The sequence below is a fragment of the Pseudonaja textilis genome, chromosome 2 (genome assembly GCF_049901715.1).
Source record: "Pseudonaja textilis isolate UNSWEBS1 chromosome 2, rPseTex1.2, whole genome shotgun sequence".
In the NCBI taxonomy this organism is placed as follows: domain Eukaryota; kingdom Metazoa; phylum Chordata; class Lepidosauria; order Squamata; family Elapidae; genus Pseudonaja; species Pseudonaja textilis.
In genome coordinates, this window is record NC_141991.1 from 152,121,491 (window position 1) to 152,138,023 (window position 16,533).

At 39.1% G+C, this 16,533-nt stretch overlaps 1 protein-coding gene across 1 annotated transcript in view; it reads left to right on the top strand.

Annotated features, from left to right (window-relative positions):
* The window catches only part of EPOR (erythropoietin receptor), a 13,340-nt gene extending 302 nt beyond the window's left edge, over nt 1-13,038 (top strand). Inside the window, exons 2-8 of the mRNA XM_087923196.1 lie at nt 1,114-1,255; nt 2,048-2,232; nt 3,196-3,347; nt 3,451-3,601; nt 9,512-9,599; nt 10,195-10,282; nt 11,386-13,038. Of these exons, the coding sequence (XP_087779322.1) occupies nt 1,114-1,255; nt 2,048-2,232; nt 3,196-3,347; nt 3,451-3,601; nt 9,512-9,599; nt 10,195-10,282; nt 11,386-11,955 (1,376 nt within the window). The 3' untranslated portion in view covers nt 11,956-13,038. The remainder of the gene's footprint in view (nt 1-1,113; nt 1,256-2,047; nt 2,233-3,195; nt 3,348-3,450; nt 3,602-9,511; nt 9,600-10,194; nt 10,283-11,385) is intronic.
* The last annotated feature ends 3,495 nt before the right edge of the window (nt 13,039-16,533 follow it).

Sequence of the window (16,533 nt, forward strand, 5' to 3'; positions counted from 1 at the left end):
TCACAGTTCAACCTACATTTGGAAAGGAAGACAATAGACAGGATTTGCACAGAGCTACTATAAACTAGTTTTCAGCTTCACTCCAACCCACAAAAGGCCAACCCAGGAATAGTCAATGAGGAATCTATGCAGTACAACACTGCAGGGCTCTCAAGGATGAGCTGCAAAGATCAGATGGCCACTAGATGGCCTGGGAGAGAGATAAAAACCTATTAGAGATTTCTTTCTCTCTCTGTTACCCCCTAATATTGTAGTTGTTTGGGGTTTTACAGCCTGTATCTGGTAGCAGTAGCTGCTTTCTCACAAGCATATAGGGAGTATATTTCCCTGGAATCAAATATTACGAGAATTGCAGTTCATAGTAAATAAGGGTTGGATTAGAACAGTGGTGGGATTCCAAAAAATTTACTACTGGTTCTGTGGGCTTGGTGGGCATTGCAGGGGAAAGATACTGTAAAATCTCCAGTCAGAGGTGGTATTTGCCGGTTCTCCGAACTACTCAAAATTTCCACTACCGATTCTCCAGAACTGGTCAGAACCTGCTGAATACCATCTCTGGATTAGAAACAGCAGGAACTAGCCCCCTCCCTTTTATGTCTTTCTGAATGTGTTTGTGGGGCAGTCTTGCAGACTGAATTTCTCTCGTTTTTTTTTATAAGCAGTTCACACTTCAGTCCCTAGAGACATTTTAAAATAACTTTTCATGATGAATGTGGATGTGACCTAACCAAGCTATAATGAAGTATTTTCTTCATTTTTTACAAATCTTTGTAACTTACATAGTTTCTTACATTTCTAGTCATTCCATTCCAAATAACCAACTTATTTTTTCTGACTTAAATCAATTAATGCTACCAGTTTTAGGCTATTTGTTTTTGTTGTTTTGCCTGAGGCCTGAGGCAGAACAACAACAACAAAATTGGAGGAACATATTAATTGGGGGAACATATCAGTCTGGCATAATTGGCAACCCCCCTACAACATTCTTTTGTGTGACCTTCAGAAGATACAATTTTGCTGCCCAATGATCAAATAGTGATGGTTGTGTTGTGATCCCTGCTGTGCCATATTAATGGGTAACATTAAACTTGTGTCTCTCTGCTTTGCATCCAGTTGCACGCTTGTTAACAGAAGAGCTCTTGAACCCCAAGTGCTTCACCCAACAGCTAGAAGATCTGGCCTGTTTCTGGGAAGTATCAGACTTTCTGAAGGAACCAAAAAACCAGAGCATGTATAGTTTTGGCTACAAATTTGAGTAAGTGCTCTTGTAGTATACATTGTAGTAGAGTCAGCCTGTCTCAGGCATGGTCTCATTCCAAATGTTTTTCTTAAGAATGTCAAATGCTACTTCGTTGTCTTAAATCCACGTAGCCCTGACAAAGCCTCTTCTTGCCCCATCTGACTCTGATCCCTTCCTGTGATCTGTACTTCCTGCCACATCAGACCTATTTTCATCTTAATATAGGGAGCAGACTAGTATCATCCTTTCAGCCAGCTAAGTTTCAATTTGATTCATCCTTTCAGCCAGCTAAGTTTCAATTTGATTCATCCTTTCTGCCAGCTAAGTCTCAATTTGGTAAATCTTTTGCTAGACATTCAGGAGAAAAGCCCCAATCAGGAGTTGTAAAATGAGGAAGAGTTCACATGTGAATTTGAAACGATCACCTAGGTCCTCATTAAAATACTTGCAGATGCCAGTTCCATGCTTTAACTCAAGGGTCTTCAAATTTGGCAAGTTTAAGACTTGTGGACTTCAACTCCCAGAATTCCCGAGCTAACATGATTGGAGGAGGAATTCTGGGAGTTGAAGTCCACAAGTCTTAAAGCTGTCAAGTTTGAAGACCCCTACTTTAACTAGTATTGACAGGGAGCTTTTAAAAAGCCAGATAGCAAACATTACGTAGTAGCAGTCAACCTTCCAATCTCAAGACTGGAAATCTATCCTCTTGCTTTGACTTTGTGGCTTCTGCAGGGAACAATTGGGGGGAGGGCTTCATAATAATTTCCTCCCAAGATTAATCCTATTTTGCCCCTTGATTTCACCCAGGGAAGACAACTTCTTGCAGTCCTGTAATTTGACTGTGGAGAACACATCCAGGAATACAACACTCTACACTTGCTTCTTTCAAAGGCAGGACATCTCAGCTTTCAGCCCCCTGGAGATCAAAGTCTTTGAAGGGCTGTCCTCCAACAACACCCTCTACACCAGAACAATATATGTGGAAAGACTTGGTAAGCCCTCTGCAGATGGCTGGGTGTCTGTCTGTATGTCTCTGTGTATGTTCATGTGTGTTTGAGTCTGATCCCTTTCTAACCCAGAAATAGAAAGAATCCATGTTTAGTGCACTCAAAATTTGGAGGCAAGACTAGAACTGCTTCATCCTACGCAGGTTTCTTCTCATACAATAGACACATGCTGCAGAATATGAGTGAAAAAAAACCAAACATTTTTCCCACAAGTGAATGTCGCCAAGCTGAGCTTCCCATTGTTTGCAAATAGGAGCTTCCAGCATTATTTATCTATTAGCTGGATCGCCCACGTTTTTTCCAGGAGCTCAGTGGGCTGGAGCTATTCGTTCTTTCTCCCCTTGGATTAATTTTGTTATAAGAAAAAGGAATAATAGGAAAGCATGGTCGGTTACAACTGAAAGATGATAATACGACTTTTTGGAAGCACTTTTAAGCATTTTTATCTTTCAAGGAATTAGTCCTTAAATTTTGCTTGTAAGAGAGTCCTTATTACCGTATTGTATAACCGGGCAAATCAAACTTTCCCATCTGTTTGTCTCCTTATCAAGAAAAGATTCAGTGATTGAATATTCATATATCAGGTAGTAATTAAATGAACCAGCATACTCTGGTGGGAAAAACTCCAGGCTCAATACAGTAAATTAATTTCCTGCATCACACTAAGCTACAACTTAGGTTTAGGTTTGGGTTACATTTTGGTCAGAAGACATCTATATTCAGCATGACAAGGTGACCCATGAAGGTGTCCTGAGCTTCCCATTGTCCTAAACAGCATATCTGGGTTAGGGTGGAACATGAGAGTGACATTAATTGAGGAAATCGATCTAGAAATTGTGGTCTGTCCTAGAAGGGAAATAGGAGCTGCAGGGCCACTGCCTGATGTATCTGTTGAACTGGAGAAATGAACGTTGTTTGCCTCCTCTCACCTTCTTCTTTTGTCCCAAGTTTTCCTGGACCCACCCTCTAACCTGACAGTGCACTTTATGGAATCCTCTGGACAGCTGAATGTGAGCTGGCAATCACCCCCCATTGCATACATGGAAAACAGTATCCGCTATGAAGTGTCCATCTCCCCTGAAGGCTACAGACCCCAACGGGTAAGTCTCTGACCTTTTGTTTTTTGACTCTAATACACACACACACACACACACACCGTGCTTTCTTTCCTCCTTAACTCAGTTTTTATCCTCCTCTCCTCAGGTGGAAAGTACCAGTGGGCAGACATATTACCTCTTGAATCTCAAAGGGGGCACTCACTACACTTTGGCTGTTCGGGCCAAGCCTAATGGAGTCAGCTATGATGGCTATTGGAGTGAATGGTCACAGGAAGTATCAGTGGCAGTACCAAATGGCAAGTGTCCCATTTATCTGTGGTGTTAAATGTTGACCACCCAGGACCACCTTTCTCTGGAGAGCTCAGAAAGACTCACAGAGTGATAAAACACATTCTAGACAGCATCAGCCCACCATGAAGCATCTTGAGGTTCTAATAGCTACATACTCTGCTCAATAATTGGTTCCACATTATTATGGTGGAAAATCATTTTCTTATGGAGGTCCCTATAAACATAAAAAGGTCCTCCAACTCAGGAGGAAGAAATACAAATCCCACCACCACCACCACTCCAACAAAGCAAGTGATCTGGGGGTGGAAGAATATAAAAACTATTAAATTCTCTGTGATTCTCTGTAATTCTATTGCAATCAATTATATTCTGCTACTGTACTATTTCACTCACAAAGTAACTGAAATAGTAGTTGGTCCTGGTTGCGTTTTGGTTTCAGGAAGAGGGCAGGATTGCCATTTCCACATTTTGTTAATAGTGGGAAAACAGGGATATTGGCTGCATGAGGGTTGGGCAAAGAAAGCTTTCAGTATTGCCACAGGTGAAATAAAAATAACTGGAACATAGATAAGTATTGCCAATAGTCCTTGCCATCAAAATATAGATATATTTAACATGTCATTCAAAACTGATTAAAAGCCATCACGGCTACTTTTTCAGCCACTGGAGGCAACATTAGAATCATGCGCATTTCCAGATAGTGAAGCTGGCCTTTCAGATCAAGTGCAAACTTCTTAACTAAACATACTTGCCATGGTAGCTAAGCCCTACGTTTCTTCTCTTGAAGGACATAATACCTAGACCTGTGCTGCACAGTGGTCTCACTGTGGTAAAGACTGAGAAGCTTTCCTTTCCCTGTACTCTGATAAGACCAGCTTTTCCCTCCATTGCTATGTCAGTGGCTTGAATATGCATTTTTCTTATACATTTCATTGGTGAGACTACCTACCAGATCCTCTTCCTTCATTTGTTCATTCCCTAGAATGGAAAAATATGCAAAACTACAAATTATGTGGTGCTTGCTCTTGGCAAAATACCAACCTCCTGTTTCAGGAGAAAGGAACCAAGAAACAGTTTTCTCCGCTTTTGGTATAAACCAAATAGAGAGAGCTGCATGTTGGCTGAAAGCTCTGGGGAGACAGGAATATGATAAGCTATGTGGAGGTTGTTTTATCTTCAATCAATCAGAGTTGGAAGGGACCTTGGAGGTCTTCTAGTCCAACCCCCTATTCAAGGAGGAGTGCCTATACCATTTCAGATGGGTGGCTGTCTCTTTTCTTAAAACATGCAATGATGACTTCTGGAGGCAAGCTGTTCCACTAGTTAATTGTCCTTACTGTTAGGGAGTGTCTCCTTAATTCCAAGTTGCTACTATCCTTGATTAGTTTCCATCCATTTTTTCTTGTCTTGCCTTTTGGTACTGTGGAAAATAAGCTGACCCCTTCTTACTTGTGGCAGCCCCTCAAATACTGGGATACTGCAATCCTGTCCCCCCTAGTCCTTCTTTTCTCTAGACTGGCCATAGCCAATTTCTGCAACCGTTCTTCGTATGTTTTAGTCTCCAGGCCCCTAATAATCTTAGTTGCTCATCTTTGCATTTTTTTCCAAAGTCTCAACGCCTTTTTTTGTAATGTGGTGACCAAAACTGGATGCAGTATTCCAGGTGTGGTCTTACTAAGGATTCATAAAGCAGTACTAATAATTCATGTGATTTTGATTCTAAGCCTCGGGGTGTGTGTGTGTGTGTGTGTGTGTGTGTGTAGAATTAGGCTAAACATACCACCAAACCAATTTTACTTTAGTTAAAGTCAATGATCAGCACAATAAAAAGAAAAGAAACACAGAAACTATTACCAAATCCAAGAAAGACAGAGAATCCATAAAGAACTTAACAAAAACCAGAGTAAAAGAGGTATGGAATAAACTACGGTAAAACAACATATAGCACAAGATAAAATAGAAATGAAGACCAAAGAGACTTCCTAATCTCATCAAGATTAGAAAATCATGCATCAGAGTAAGTCCCACTGGTATAGATTAACATGGATGAGAGTATTACAGGTAACCCTTGACTTACAACCACAACTGGGACCAGAATTTCTGTTTCTAAGCAAGATAGTTAAGTAAGTCATGCCTCTTTTTACAACCTTTTTGCTATGGTTGCTAAGTGAATCACTGCAGTTGTTAAATAATCACATATTTGTTAAGTGAAACTGGCTTCCCTCATTGACCTGGCTTGTTGGAAACTGTACAGGAAGGTCACAAATGGTGATGACTCCAGGACACTGCAATTATTGAAAATACATGCCAGTTACCAAACTCCCAAAGTATGATCATATGCCTATAGGGATGCTATGATGGTCATAAGTATGAGGACCTGTCATAAGACACATTTTAGTGCCATTGTAACTCCAAATGGTCACTAAATACATGGTTTTAAGTTAGGGACTACATGCAGTGAATTAAAGCATAGAAAATCTCCAATGAAAACAAAAGGATATCTGGAAGACTGAACTATCAACCTGAGCTGTGGCACAAAGTCATCTACATGCGAGACATGCTGCATTTGAAGATCTAGTCATTGGCCAAACCAACCCACAGTCACCCCACCGGTTTAATTGGTGTATGGCTTCCTACCAGTTATGGCGTGACATGTAATATTCATAGTCTTTGGAGTTTTTGTAGAAATGTACACGATAGTGAACGACTGTATTTTTATCTGGTATTTTAATTTTCTACTATTTTGAAATGGGTGGATTGTAAGAGAAGAACTAAGGTAATCAATTGACCAATAGTGCTGATAAACAGCAAGCTTAATTGAAGAAAAATATGTGTATTTTTCAGTCAGTAGCATATTCTTTTTTGCCCAACATAGCCCCAATTAAATCCTCATTGGGGATGGATCACATTTATTTGTTAGGAGGTTATGGCACTGCAAAGTTTGAGTATCCAGGTTGCAGTCATATATATTTGCTCCCCAGGGAACTCATTCAGAAGGACCTTCGGCTAAGAATTGTACAGTTCCGTCTGGATTTTTTGCCTAAAAATGAGTTTAATTAACAAAAGATAACGCCTCAATAAAAAGAAATACTGAGTATTTAAGACCTCGGAGAGAAACATGTTCTATCAGGGAAATTTGATGGCATACATAAAAAATTCTTAAGTGTGTCCAGAAAAATAATGTAATACTAAATAAAACATATATTTAAGAAGATTTTTGGATGCAACACAATTTCATGCAAGATTCTTGGCTACTTTCCTAACCTTTTCATTGCCAACAAGGCTTTCTGTCAAACTCCTTTGTAAGACTGGTGTCTAAGCTGTACATAGGACACTGGCATTAAACTTAAAAAGAAGGATGTATTTTTCTGGAATACAGCTAGGAAAGCTTTTATTTTCCTGACTCAGTATAGAAACATCAAGGACTGGTGTTATATTTCTCTGTCTACAAAGAGGAAATAGCAATTCCTGACTCTCACCAGAAAATCATTAATTAGCAATCCCTCATTGGCAGTCTTATAAAAGAACAGGCATTCAGACTGAAAGCACTTGATAAACTGCATAAACTAATTGCATTTAAAAATACGATTTTTCTGTTAATATGAGCAAAGTCAAAACCAGTAATTGCAACGGAGACTAGTTTTAACAACTGTACTATGTCACAAGTAATACAAGATACATCCAGAATTCTGATTGTTTTTGTTTTATCTTTGTTAATTTTAAGGCCTGATGACAGTTATTGAAATGAAAATCTGCAGCTCCAGATAAAACCGCTATGATATGTTCTGCTATTATTAAGACAGTTCTGTCATCTTTTATTTGCTATTTTTTTAAGTAACCAACTTTTTGTTTACTACACCAATTGTTTTAGAAATTATTTTAGGATTATTCCTGAAAATTTCTAGAAGATAAAAAGATTGTGCTTTGTGCTTGTATTCAAATAGAATAACTTTGAAACTTTTAGTCACTATTCTTGTAACCCTAACCCTAACCCTAATAGCTTCAATCAAAATTTCTTCCAAGTTAAAGACATTAATGCTTGAAAAAGGAAAGATCAATGTCCTGAAAACATTTTCAGCATTAAAAATATAATAAATTATCTGATTTTATTCCACCAATATAAAAAATAGTTGATGATGAAAATAGTTGATGAAAAATAAATTGATGATTTCTATACATTATCCTTTAACTATCTCGTGGATATAGGTATCCAAATTATTTTCTATGACTCAATTGTTCTCTATTTGCATTCATTTTTCATTCATTTTCAATGTCTTCCATAGAGTCCATTTTCAGAATTGCCATTTGTATTTCGAGTTCTATATTTAGGCCTTCCATTGCTGACATGGCAATGCTTATTTTTTTCCACATTTCAAAATGAGCTAAATCTGCCTCTGCTGCTATACTTGGAAACATCCATTTCTTTCATGAAAGAATCTCTCCAAAGTCAGAGTTTTCAAACTGAAAGATTGATTCCTGGAATCGTAAGGTTCTGCAAGAAAGTGATAGAGTTCCATGTAAAAATACAGGCAACCCGCCCCCCCCAAATATATATATATATAAACAAAACCCCAGTCCCTTAAAAAGGCCATTTGAGCAGTCAGAGACAGCCATAATAATTTTTAGGGAAAGGTAATCATAACTCAGTCATTGAATATTGATTGGTCTGGTTAGAACATTAGCCTCCCAAGTAATTGTGGAATTCAAGTTTTTATTTTTTTTGTACATTGAAAAAATGCATAATGCATGTACAATAAACCATTTATTTTTACATTTATGTGTGCAGGTGGTTTCTGATACAGTAGGTGGAACATTCATTTTTGGAAATTTAAATTGCTGTAACATATATATTTTCATAAATTAATTAAGCAAACACATATTTTGTTTCATTGCTATTTTTCTATCATTGGAGCTCTGACTCTTGATCAAGGTTCCAAGTATTAAACAAATCAAAACATTTTTCAGCCTGAAAAGAGATGGAACAACTTTGCTCCAGAATCTTTCTCAGCCCCAGAGCTCCTAAATTCTTCCAGTCGATCCATTTATTTATTTACAGTAAACAAAGTGTGCCTCTGGGCAACTATTCATGCATTGCCTCTTTCTTGCTGTTTTAAACTCTGTTGTTTATTGGCATGAATTATTGTCTTTAACTCTGTCAAAATTACATTCTATGAAAGATTTCCAGAAAAATAATATTTAATCCAGAGGCGAGGGTTGCACTTTTACCAACTATTAATATTTTCCTAGAATTTGGCATTCAACATGAACTAATGCCAAATAATATGCCTGTTAATTTGAGAAAAATGAATTTCAACAACTGTAGAATCAGGCTGCGGCATAACAAAATTCACAGTGAAGGGGGTCTGAATACTTTCTGAATGCACTACATAAATACACACACACACCATACACTCTTTGAGAAATGCTCTTTAAAAACATACTTGCTTCATTATTTGATCCAAAAGATTTGTTCATTCACACTACCAGTTCAATTACAACCTTCAGGAAGACATTATGAATGATGGTGGTATTATTTGATGTCACAAAAAATACGTTTTGAGCATGAATTTGACTATTTAAAATGCTGTGACAACCACCATCACCACAACTTGGTCCCAAAGATTCTAATATGGTGATCCAATTAAAATAGTTTCTAGTTAATTTTCAGCATCATGGTTCACTTTTGAAAAACTATATAGTTGATTACAACCCAGAAAAAGTATCAGTATATATTGGTGGATCACCTTTCAAAATTTGCTGCTACTTTAGTTTATGCAATTTCTTCACTAGCTACTATCTAATCAATACTGTAGTTTTATAATGTGGTCAGTTCCTTCCTATGAAGATATTTAATTAAGAAATATAACCTTTTTAGAGTAACTTTACCTAACCTAACCTGATTTTCTTCCTTGCAGATCTGGACCCACTCATTCTGATACTCTCTGCCATTTTGATTGTGATTATCTTGCTTTTGGCTTTCATCACCCTGATGTCTAACCGCAGGTACAGCTCTGTCACATTGAGAAACCAGTGTTCCTCTCCCATTGAAATCAATCAAATGGATATTCTCCTTCATTATTCCAGAGTTATGGATTGAGCCAATATAAGAGCATTTCTAGACTTAGCTGTAGTGCAGGTAGCCCTTGACGTATGACCACAATTGACCCCAAAACTTCGTTGCTAAGCAAGGCAGTTAAGTTAGTTTTGCCCTATTTTATGACCATCTTTGCCATACTTGTTAAGTGAACCACTACAGCTGTTAAATGAATCACATAGTCATTAAGTGAGTCCAGTTTCCCCGCTGACTTTGCTTGTTGGAAGCTACTGGGAAGGTTGTAAATTGTGATCACACAACCCCAGAACACTGCAACTGTCATAAATAAATGCCAGTTTCCAAATGCCCAAATTTTGATCACATGACCATGGGGATGCTACAATGTCTTCAAATGTGAAAAACAGTCATTTTTTCCAGTATCATTGTAACTTTGAATGGTCACTGAAATGAAGGGTTGTACATCGTAACTAAGCATGAAGGGTGGGGAGAAGAACTTTCATATTTTTTTAAATAGCATTCTTCTGTTGTACTATTTTTCACCAGATTTTTGAAAAAGAAGATCTGGCCTGTCATACCCTCCCCGGAGCATGAATTCAAAGACCTCTTCACCATCTACAAAGGCAACTTCCAGGTATTGTTCTGCCTGCCCTTCCTAATCTACTTCCTCTTAGTCTCACTATAGCAAAGTTTACTGTAGTGGTGTTCTTAAGAACACTCAAGTTACATTCTTAATTCTAAATTGGTGGCCAAACACTTTCAATCAGAGGCTATCAAAAAGGACAATTAGGAATAAGCATTTAAAATAATTTAAATGGGGTAAGAAATTTAAGCACTAGAATTGACCCATATGGCATTAGGATGTTATGAAAAATCTTTGTGTGTACAGAGCAATATCTTGTCCATTTTGTTGACTCTGATGGAAAAACTACATTAAAGTGTATGTTCATATGCATGCATTTGTATGTCAGCGCATTGGAGTGAAACTGTCCACTCATAAAAAATATTCCCTTTCTATGGGAATCTGAAAAGTGACAAGAACTAACAATAGTTTTAAAACATATTTCTTATAATGTCCCATTAACCAAATTGGAATCCAGATTCACTAGAAAACAAGGATCATGTCTGAGAAATAAGGTCCACTAAAGCATGTGCAAAGATTTCATTAATATACAGAATAAGAATAATCTGGACCAATTGGTATGTTTCCTAATAGTGTCACACTCTCTAAAAAGAATTGCAAATCTAAAGCATTTGAAACTTTTCAGCAATACTCAACTTATTCAATAAGCGGTTAATGACCTATTAGAACAGACAAGAGTACATAAAAGACAGCGAAAGCTGTTTAAAATGAGGTCTCTTAATGATAGGCATAGAGGTAAGGCATTGCATATTTCATCCTGGCCACCTGTTTTGACAAGCATCCTTATGGGGCTAAAAAATCCTAATGAAAAATAAATATTGGCACCCTAAAGGTGGGACTTAGGAGCTCTGTTGAATGTTCAGGATTCAACATATTCTCGTAATTGCTATTAACCAGCTATACAAAGTTAGTTTGATATAAAATGTTTGGAAACATGAATGCTTATGCAATAAAGTAAAAAACCAAAGAGATTCATAAAATAGGATGCAGAAAAGAAAATATGAAGGCACTGGTGAAAAAATTAATTCAAAAGAGGGAGAGAAGGGAATGATCCACATCCTGTTCCTTGACACAGATATTTCCCTTTTTTGCAGTTGTGGTTGGGCCATCATAGCACTTACCCATGGTGGAGCCAGAATACCCACTATCTGGAGGAGCAGCCATTTTTGGTGGAACTATTATCCGAATGTGATGGCCACAAAGTGGACAGCCCTCCCCTTCCTCCTCCCCTTCCCCCCAAGCACTGCTCTGTAGTAGAGCTCCCTTATGCTCCAGAACTGTCCCTGGATGATTACCTAGCACTGGATAAAAATGTGATGCCATGCTGCTTAGGAGGAAATGGCTCCCCATTTTTGCTGGGTAGCCACAGTAGCGAGTATTCAGACCTGGTGCAGGCTGAAGAAGCAAGAATTACAGAGCCCAGCCAAGCTTCGTCTAGCTTTGAGTACACTGTGTTTGATCCCAGTTCTGAAAGCCTCTCTCCACAAGGCCACCAGGCAGAGCTTCAACTCAAAAGCAGCTACCAGATGGTCTCCGACTCAGGGATCTCTGCTGACTACAGCCTGGTGGACTCCACTGCTGGCCCCACCAGTCTTTACACCAACCTCTGTGATAGAGCACCACACCCGCCACCTTTTCTGCCTACTTACGTTGCATGTTCATAGCTTTGACAAGCATGGAACCCGTCGACAAACCAGAAGAACTGAAGCAGAAAAGGTACCAGCCCAGCCATCCCGTACCATGTTTGCTCTTCCCAGGAGAAGCTGCTGCAGTAGTGGGAAAGCCATGGATCACAACAGCTCTGGCTGGTGAAGCTGCTTCTATAGGAGGAAAAGTGGTTTACAAAACAGATGGGGAAGAATGTATAAAAGGCAGACACCATAATTGCCTTCATGATTATGCACTGAACATTATTTTTGACCACGATCTTGTTTGTGCTCATACAGACAAACCTATGAAGTTGTTAAACTTAAGAGGCATTGGAGGGGGCATAGGGTAGCAGCTTTCCAGCCAGCTGTAACTGCCCCAACAACATTCAGCCCCAACATTCTCTGTCAAGATTGGATGGTGTTTCTCTTTATGTCACCTCAAAGAGTAAGGAGAGGAATGAACTGTTTTCTTTGGTTCCGTCTTTGCCTAAGTTCTTGGGTGAGACTGACTATCTTTTTAAAAAAATGAAAAATCTACTTTCATGATGTATTATAAAAACAAGTGATTTAAATATACCATCTGGGCATGGGCCAGGAAAGGGCAGGATTTTTTCCAGCACCTGGAAGGGAGCAAAATTCAGGGACTGGAGCAAGAATTCTTACAAATTCAGGGTGTCTGGAGTCGTAATTCAACTGCAATTCACTCAATGGCTTTTCCTTCCCCATCTACAAAAACTGGCTAAAACGTTAAGGAAATATCTGATAGACAAGATGCCCCAATTATCAGATTTTTAGAGCACTACTTTGGTATTCCACCAGCTGTTTACTGTCACTGTGCAAGGATTGTATAGAAAATTACTGTTATTTGTCCTCATGAGGATGTTCATGCTCCTCTAGGCAAGTCCCTTGTGTCGAGTTCCTTCAAAATCAGCACACTGGATTGAAATCACAGGTGTTTCAGACTAAGACTTTAATTTAAATGTCATTGACATGCCTACATAGTATTTTTTGTAATTATTATGATAATTTAGACTGGAAATGTGTGTATGTTTAACTTAGATCTTTAAAAATAAATAAAGGTCCTTGTATTCTGACTCACTTGAGAGAATTGAAAGAGGATACTTTATCAGCTTACATTTGTTATAGTGCTTTCTCATTCCTTCTCCCAGCCCTTATCACTTCATATAGTTACGTTTTATTTGCATCACATAGCTGAGGCTTTATTTTGCATGTGAATCAATGGGTTGATCAGCACTGTATCAGACGCCCAGAGCAGCAATCCAGGTTGCAGCACCAAAAGAAAGAGGAAAATTCTGTTCAGTCGGGTCCCACTCCAGGTGACCTTGTGGACAGAACAATGCAGTTTCTTGGTGATAGTACAGAAGTGATTCTTTCCAAAGTGCTTTTTGATTTCCCAAATCAATCTACAGTCCAGGGTTTGGGGCAATTTTATCTGATGGGATACTTCCATTTATGGCTCTAACCAGCCAGGAACAGACCTGCATTGATCGTGGGCTACTTAGTAATGGCTTAGTGATATGTGAACTTAGTCATTTTGTTTGATAAACTATAGTTTATCGTTCAAGATGTTGGGCAACCCCAGACACTAAATAGGCCACAGTTTAAGGTGGTACTTGAAACAGATGACTGTAATTAAGACATCCTTAATCAGATACAGTAGGCAGGCCATCTTTTCAGCCATGAGAGTCACAGCCATTACCAGCTGAGAACCATACTGAGGGACACACAAAGCAATAGCATTTAGCAATAGCACTTAGACTTGTATTCCACTTCACAGTGCTTTACAGCCCTCTCTAAGCAATTTACAGTCTGCATATAGACCCCAACAAGCTGGGTCCTCATTTTACCGACCTCGGAAGGATGGAAGGCTGAATTGCTGGTCAGAATCGAACTCCTGGCACCGAGCAATGAGTTAGCCTGCAATACTGCATTTTCACCATTGTGCCACTACAAAAAATACAAAGCATGTCACATACACACATCCTTGGTCAGGTGGTCTCAGTTCATAAGAAGATGTTGCTGGGGAATCACAGAGGGACTGGCAATTTCTATGCCAGGATACAGAGGTCACACAGCCTATTTGCAAACTCTGCAGCCCCTTAGTCACAGGAAGCCCCTTAAGTCATGGCCCAGATTTCTTCCAAGCAAATCATATACAAATAGATGTGGGGGGAAACAATATCTTCCCTGCCAGTACAGGAAATGGAGGATTTTACCTTCAAGGTACCATATTCATCTCCCTTAACAAAGCCTCTTGATCAAAGCCCTACTTTTGTACATGTTGAACTACCACTTCCATCATCCCCAGCCAATGTAGCCAATAGTTGTAATTATTTATTTAGCAAATTCATATAGCTGCCCATCTCACCCAAGTAACACTGGGCAGCATGCAAAACTTAAATAAATCAATAAACATTTTAAAACAAGCATAATATCAGACCTGACCCAGCCTGGTCCCTTAGGAGAAAAAGACTTTCAGCACCATTTGGGTGAAGTGAAAGGTTCTTTTCCTAAAGGCTGCTGGTTGCACTAAACTCAAGCTAGAATTAAATTTCCCGCAGAAAAAAACTTACAAAGATTTCTCTTCATATGAAGAGCTGCGTAGGTGTTTTAGAAATGCTAGGGTGTTTGGGGTAACCCACATTCCAATCTCAGGGTGCATGGCCTTGAGCTCTGACACAAACTGGCCCACACTTCCCTGGTCTTTGTCAAGCTGTCATCCCCTTCCCTATTTCTCATCACAACCCCATACATGTTTATTGCCCATTTGCTCTCCCTGTGCCCCCTCCCCACTAGCTTTTGACTGGCAGGATGCCAGTGAGGCGCCAAGCCAAAAATGGCAGACCTGACACATTATTAAAAATATAAAATCAATCTATATTAAAAATATACATAACCTGACACAAGAGAGTAGATATTAACAATGATGCAGCCATCTTAAAATGTCACTAGTCCACTCACACACACACATCCTATTGACGTAGCCCAGTCTCATGCTGCCTGGAAAATTCTGGGAGTCCAACTCCACACATCTGAACATTACTGAGTTTGCTTTATTCCATTAGAATGTTAAGCAGATCAATTCTATCCCCATTTTTTCTCCCCAAATAACCTCCATAGCCTTGCTAGTATTGTTAAACCTGCTGAAACTCAGTGAAAGCAACTCCTCGCCGGCACATTCTGATTTCACAAGTTTTCATTCAATCTTGTAAAAAGCACACAGGAAGGCGAGAGAGTAGGCAGTCTCTGAAGATTTCGGCTTCTGGTCTTACACTCACAAACTGTTACATCTAACCTCACACCCTTTGAACAGCAGGCTAGAGTCCCAGGCTCGGCCTTGCTTAATGGTAATGATAGTTTCTATCAATGTAACAGAAGCCTCTTTGCAGCCACTATCAGGGATGCAGCTTTTCAGCTTTGCTGACTTATATTGGATGACAGCCAAGACATGACTTTCAGCCTAGAACTTGGGAAGATTTTTCACCTGGCAGGGATCGTGGAAGAGCTAAAACACTGGTGACTGCAAATGGGCCCTTGGAAATAATATCCACTCTTTGCAAGTCCATTCTGCTGATCTGTCTCAAGTCTAGTCTTAGGGTGAAGACACTGCCTTCCACAGCTATGTCACAGATTCTCTGGGCCTGATTTGAGAACAAGTGGATACCCAGCCCTGGAACCTGTCTGCCCTCTTTGTCTAGTACAGGCAGAAGGCCATTCCACCACATATTCTTGTGGATAAGCTGAGAATTTTAGGTGCCAAAGATACCCCCAAATTGGGTTCAGCTTGTTCAAGGATGCACTTGTATTTTTATCAATCAAATTTAGGCATGGTAAATGACTGGGGTGGTTTACAGATGGCAATTATAGAATAATTACTTTTTTAAAGTACCTATATTCCCATACTCATGTATTAGCCATTCTGCAGATAAGCAGCCTCTGATTTTTAATCAAAACATTATGAGAAATGCAGGGCAGTTAATTCAGTGGCACATTATTCATGATATTTTGGTTAAAAATCCAAGACTCAGCTTATCCACAGATGGGCTTATCCATAAATACAAATGGTAGTTTTAGATGGGGAAGGTTATATTAATGCCATTCCTCCAAGGCAGGGTTCCTCAAAGTGAGCAATATCAACTCCAAAAGGTCAATGGAACTAAAGATATATTACTTGTAGTGCTATTAAAGTAATGTTACTGAATTTATTATTTTCATATTATTGGGGGATCAATGAATCATCTGAAAGGGGTTGAAGAGTTTGGAGAGTCTTGCTCTAGAGTCATATACATGATGACCCTGCCCCATTTCTTAAAGCAATCTCTGCCCATTTTTTTCCGCTACACTTCAAGCTAAATGTTATGATCCTGACTAACAAACCCAAGCAAATCTGAATTCTGAGGCTAAGGTCTTCCTCTAAGAACTTCTTTATTAGATACATTATATCGGCACAATCAAATGGAAAACCAACTTTAAATGTTTCCCATGGTTTCAGTTTAATAGGAAATAACTCCCTCCCCAAAAGTCACAGGTCATGTTGACCAAATAGGTTAGTTGGCGGGCTCTCCAGGCATC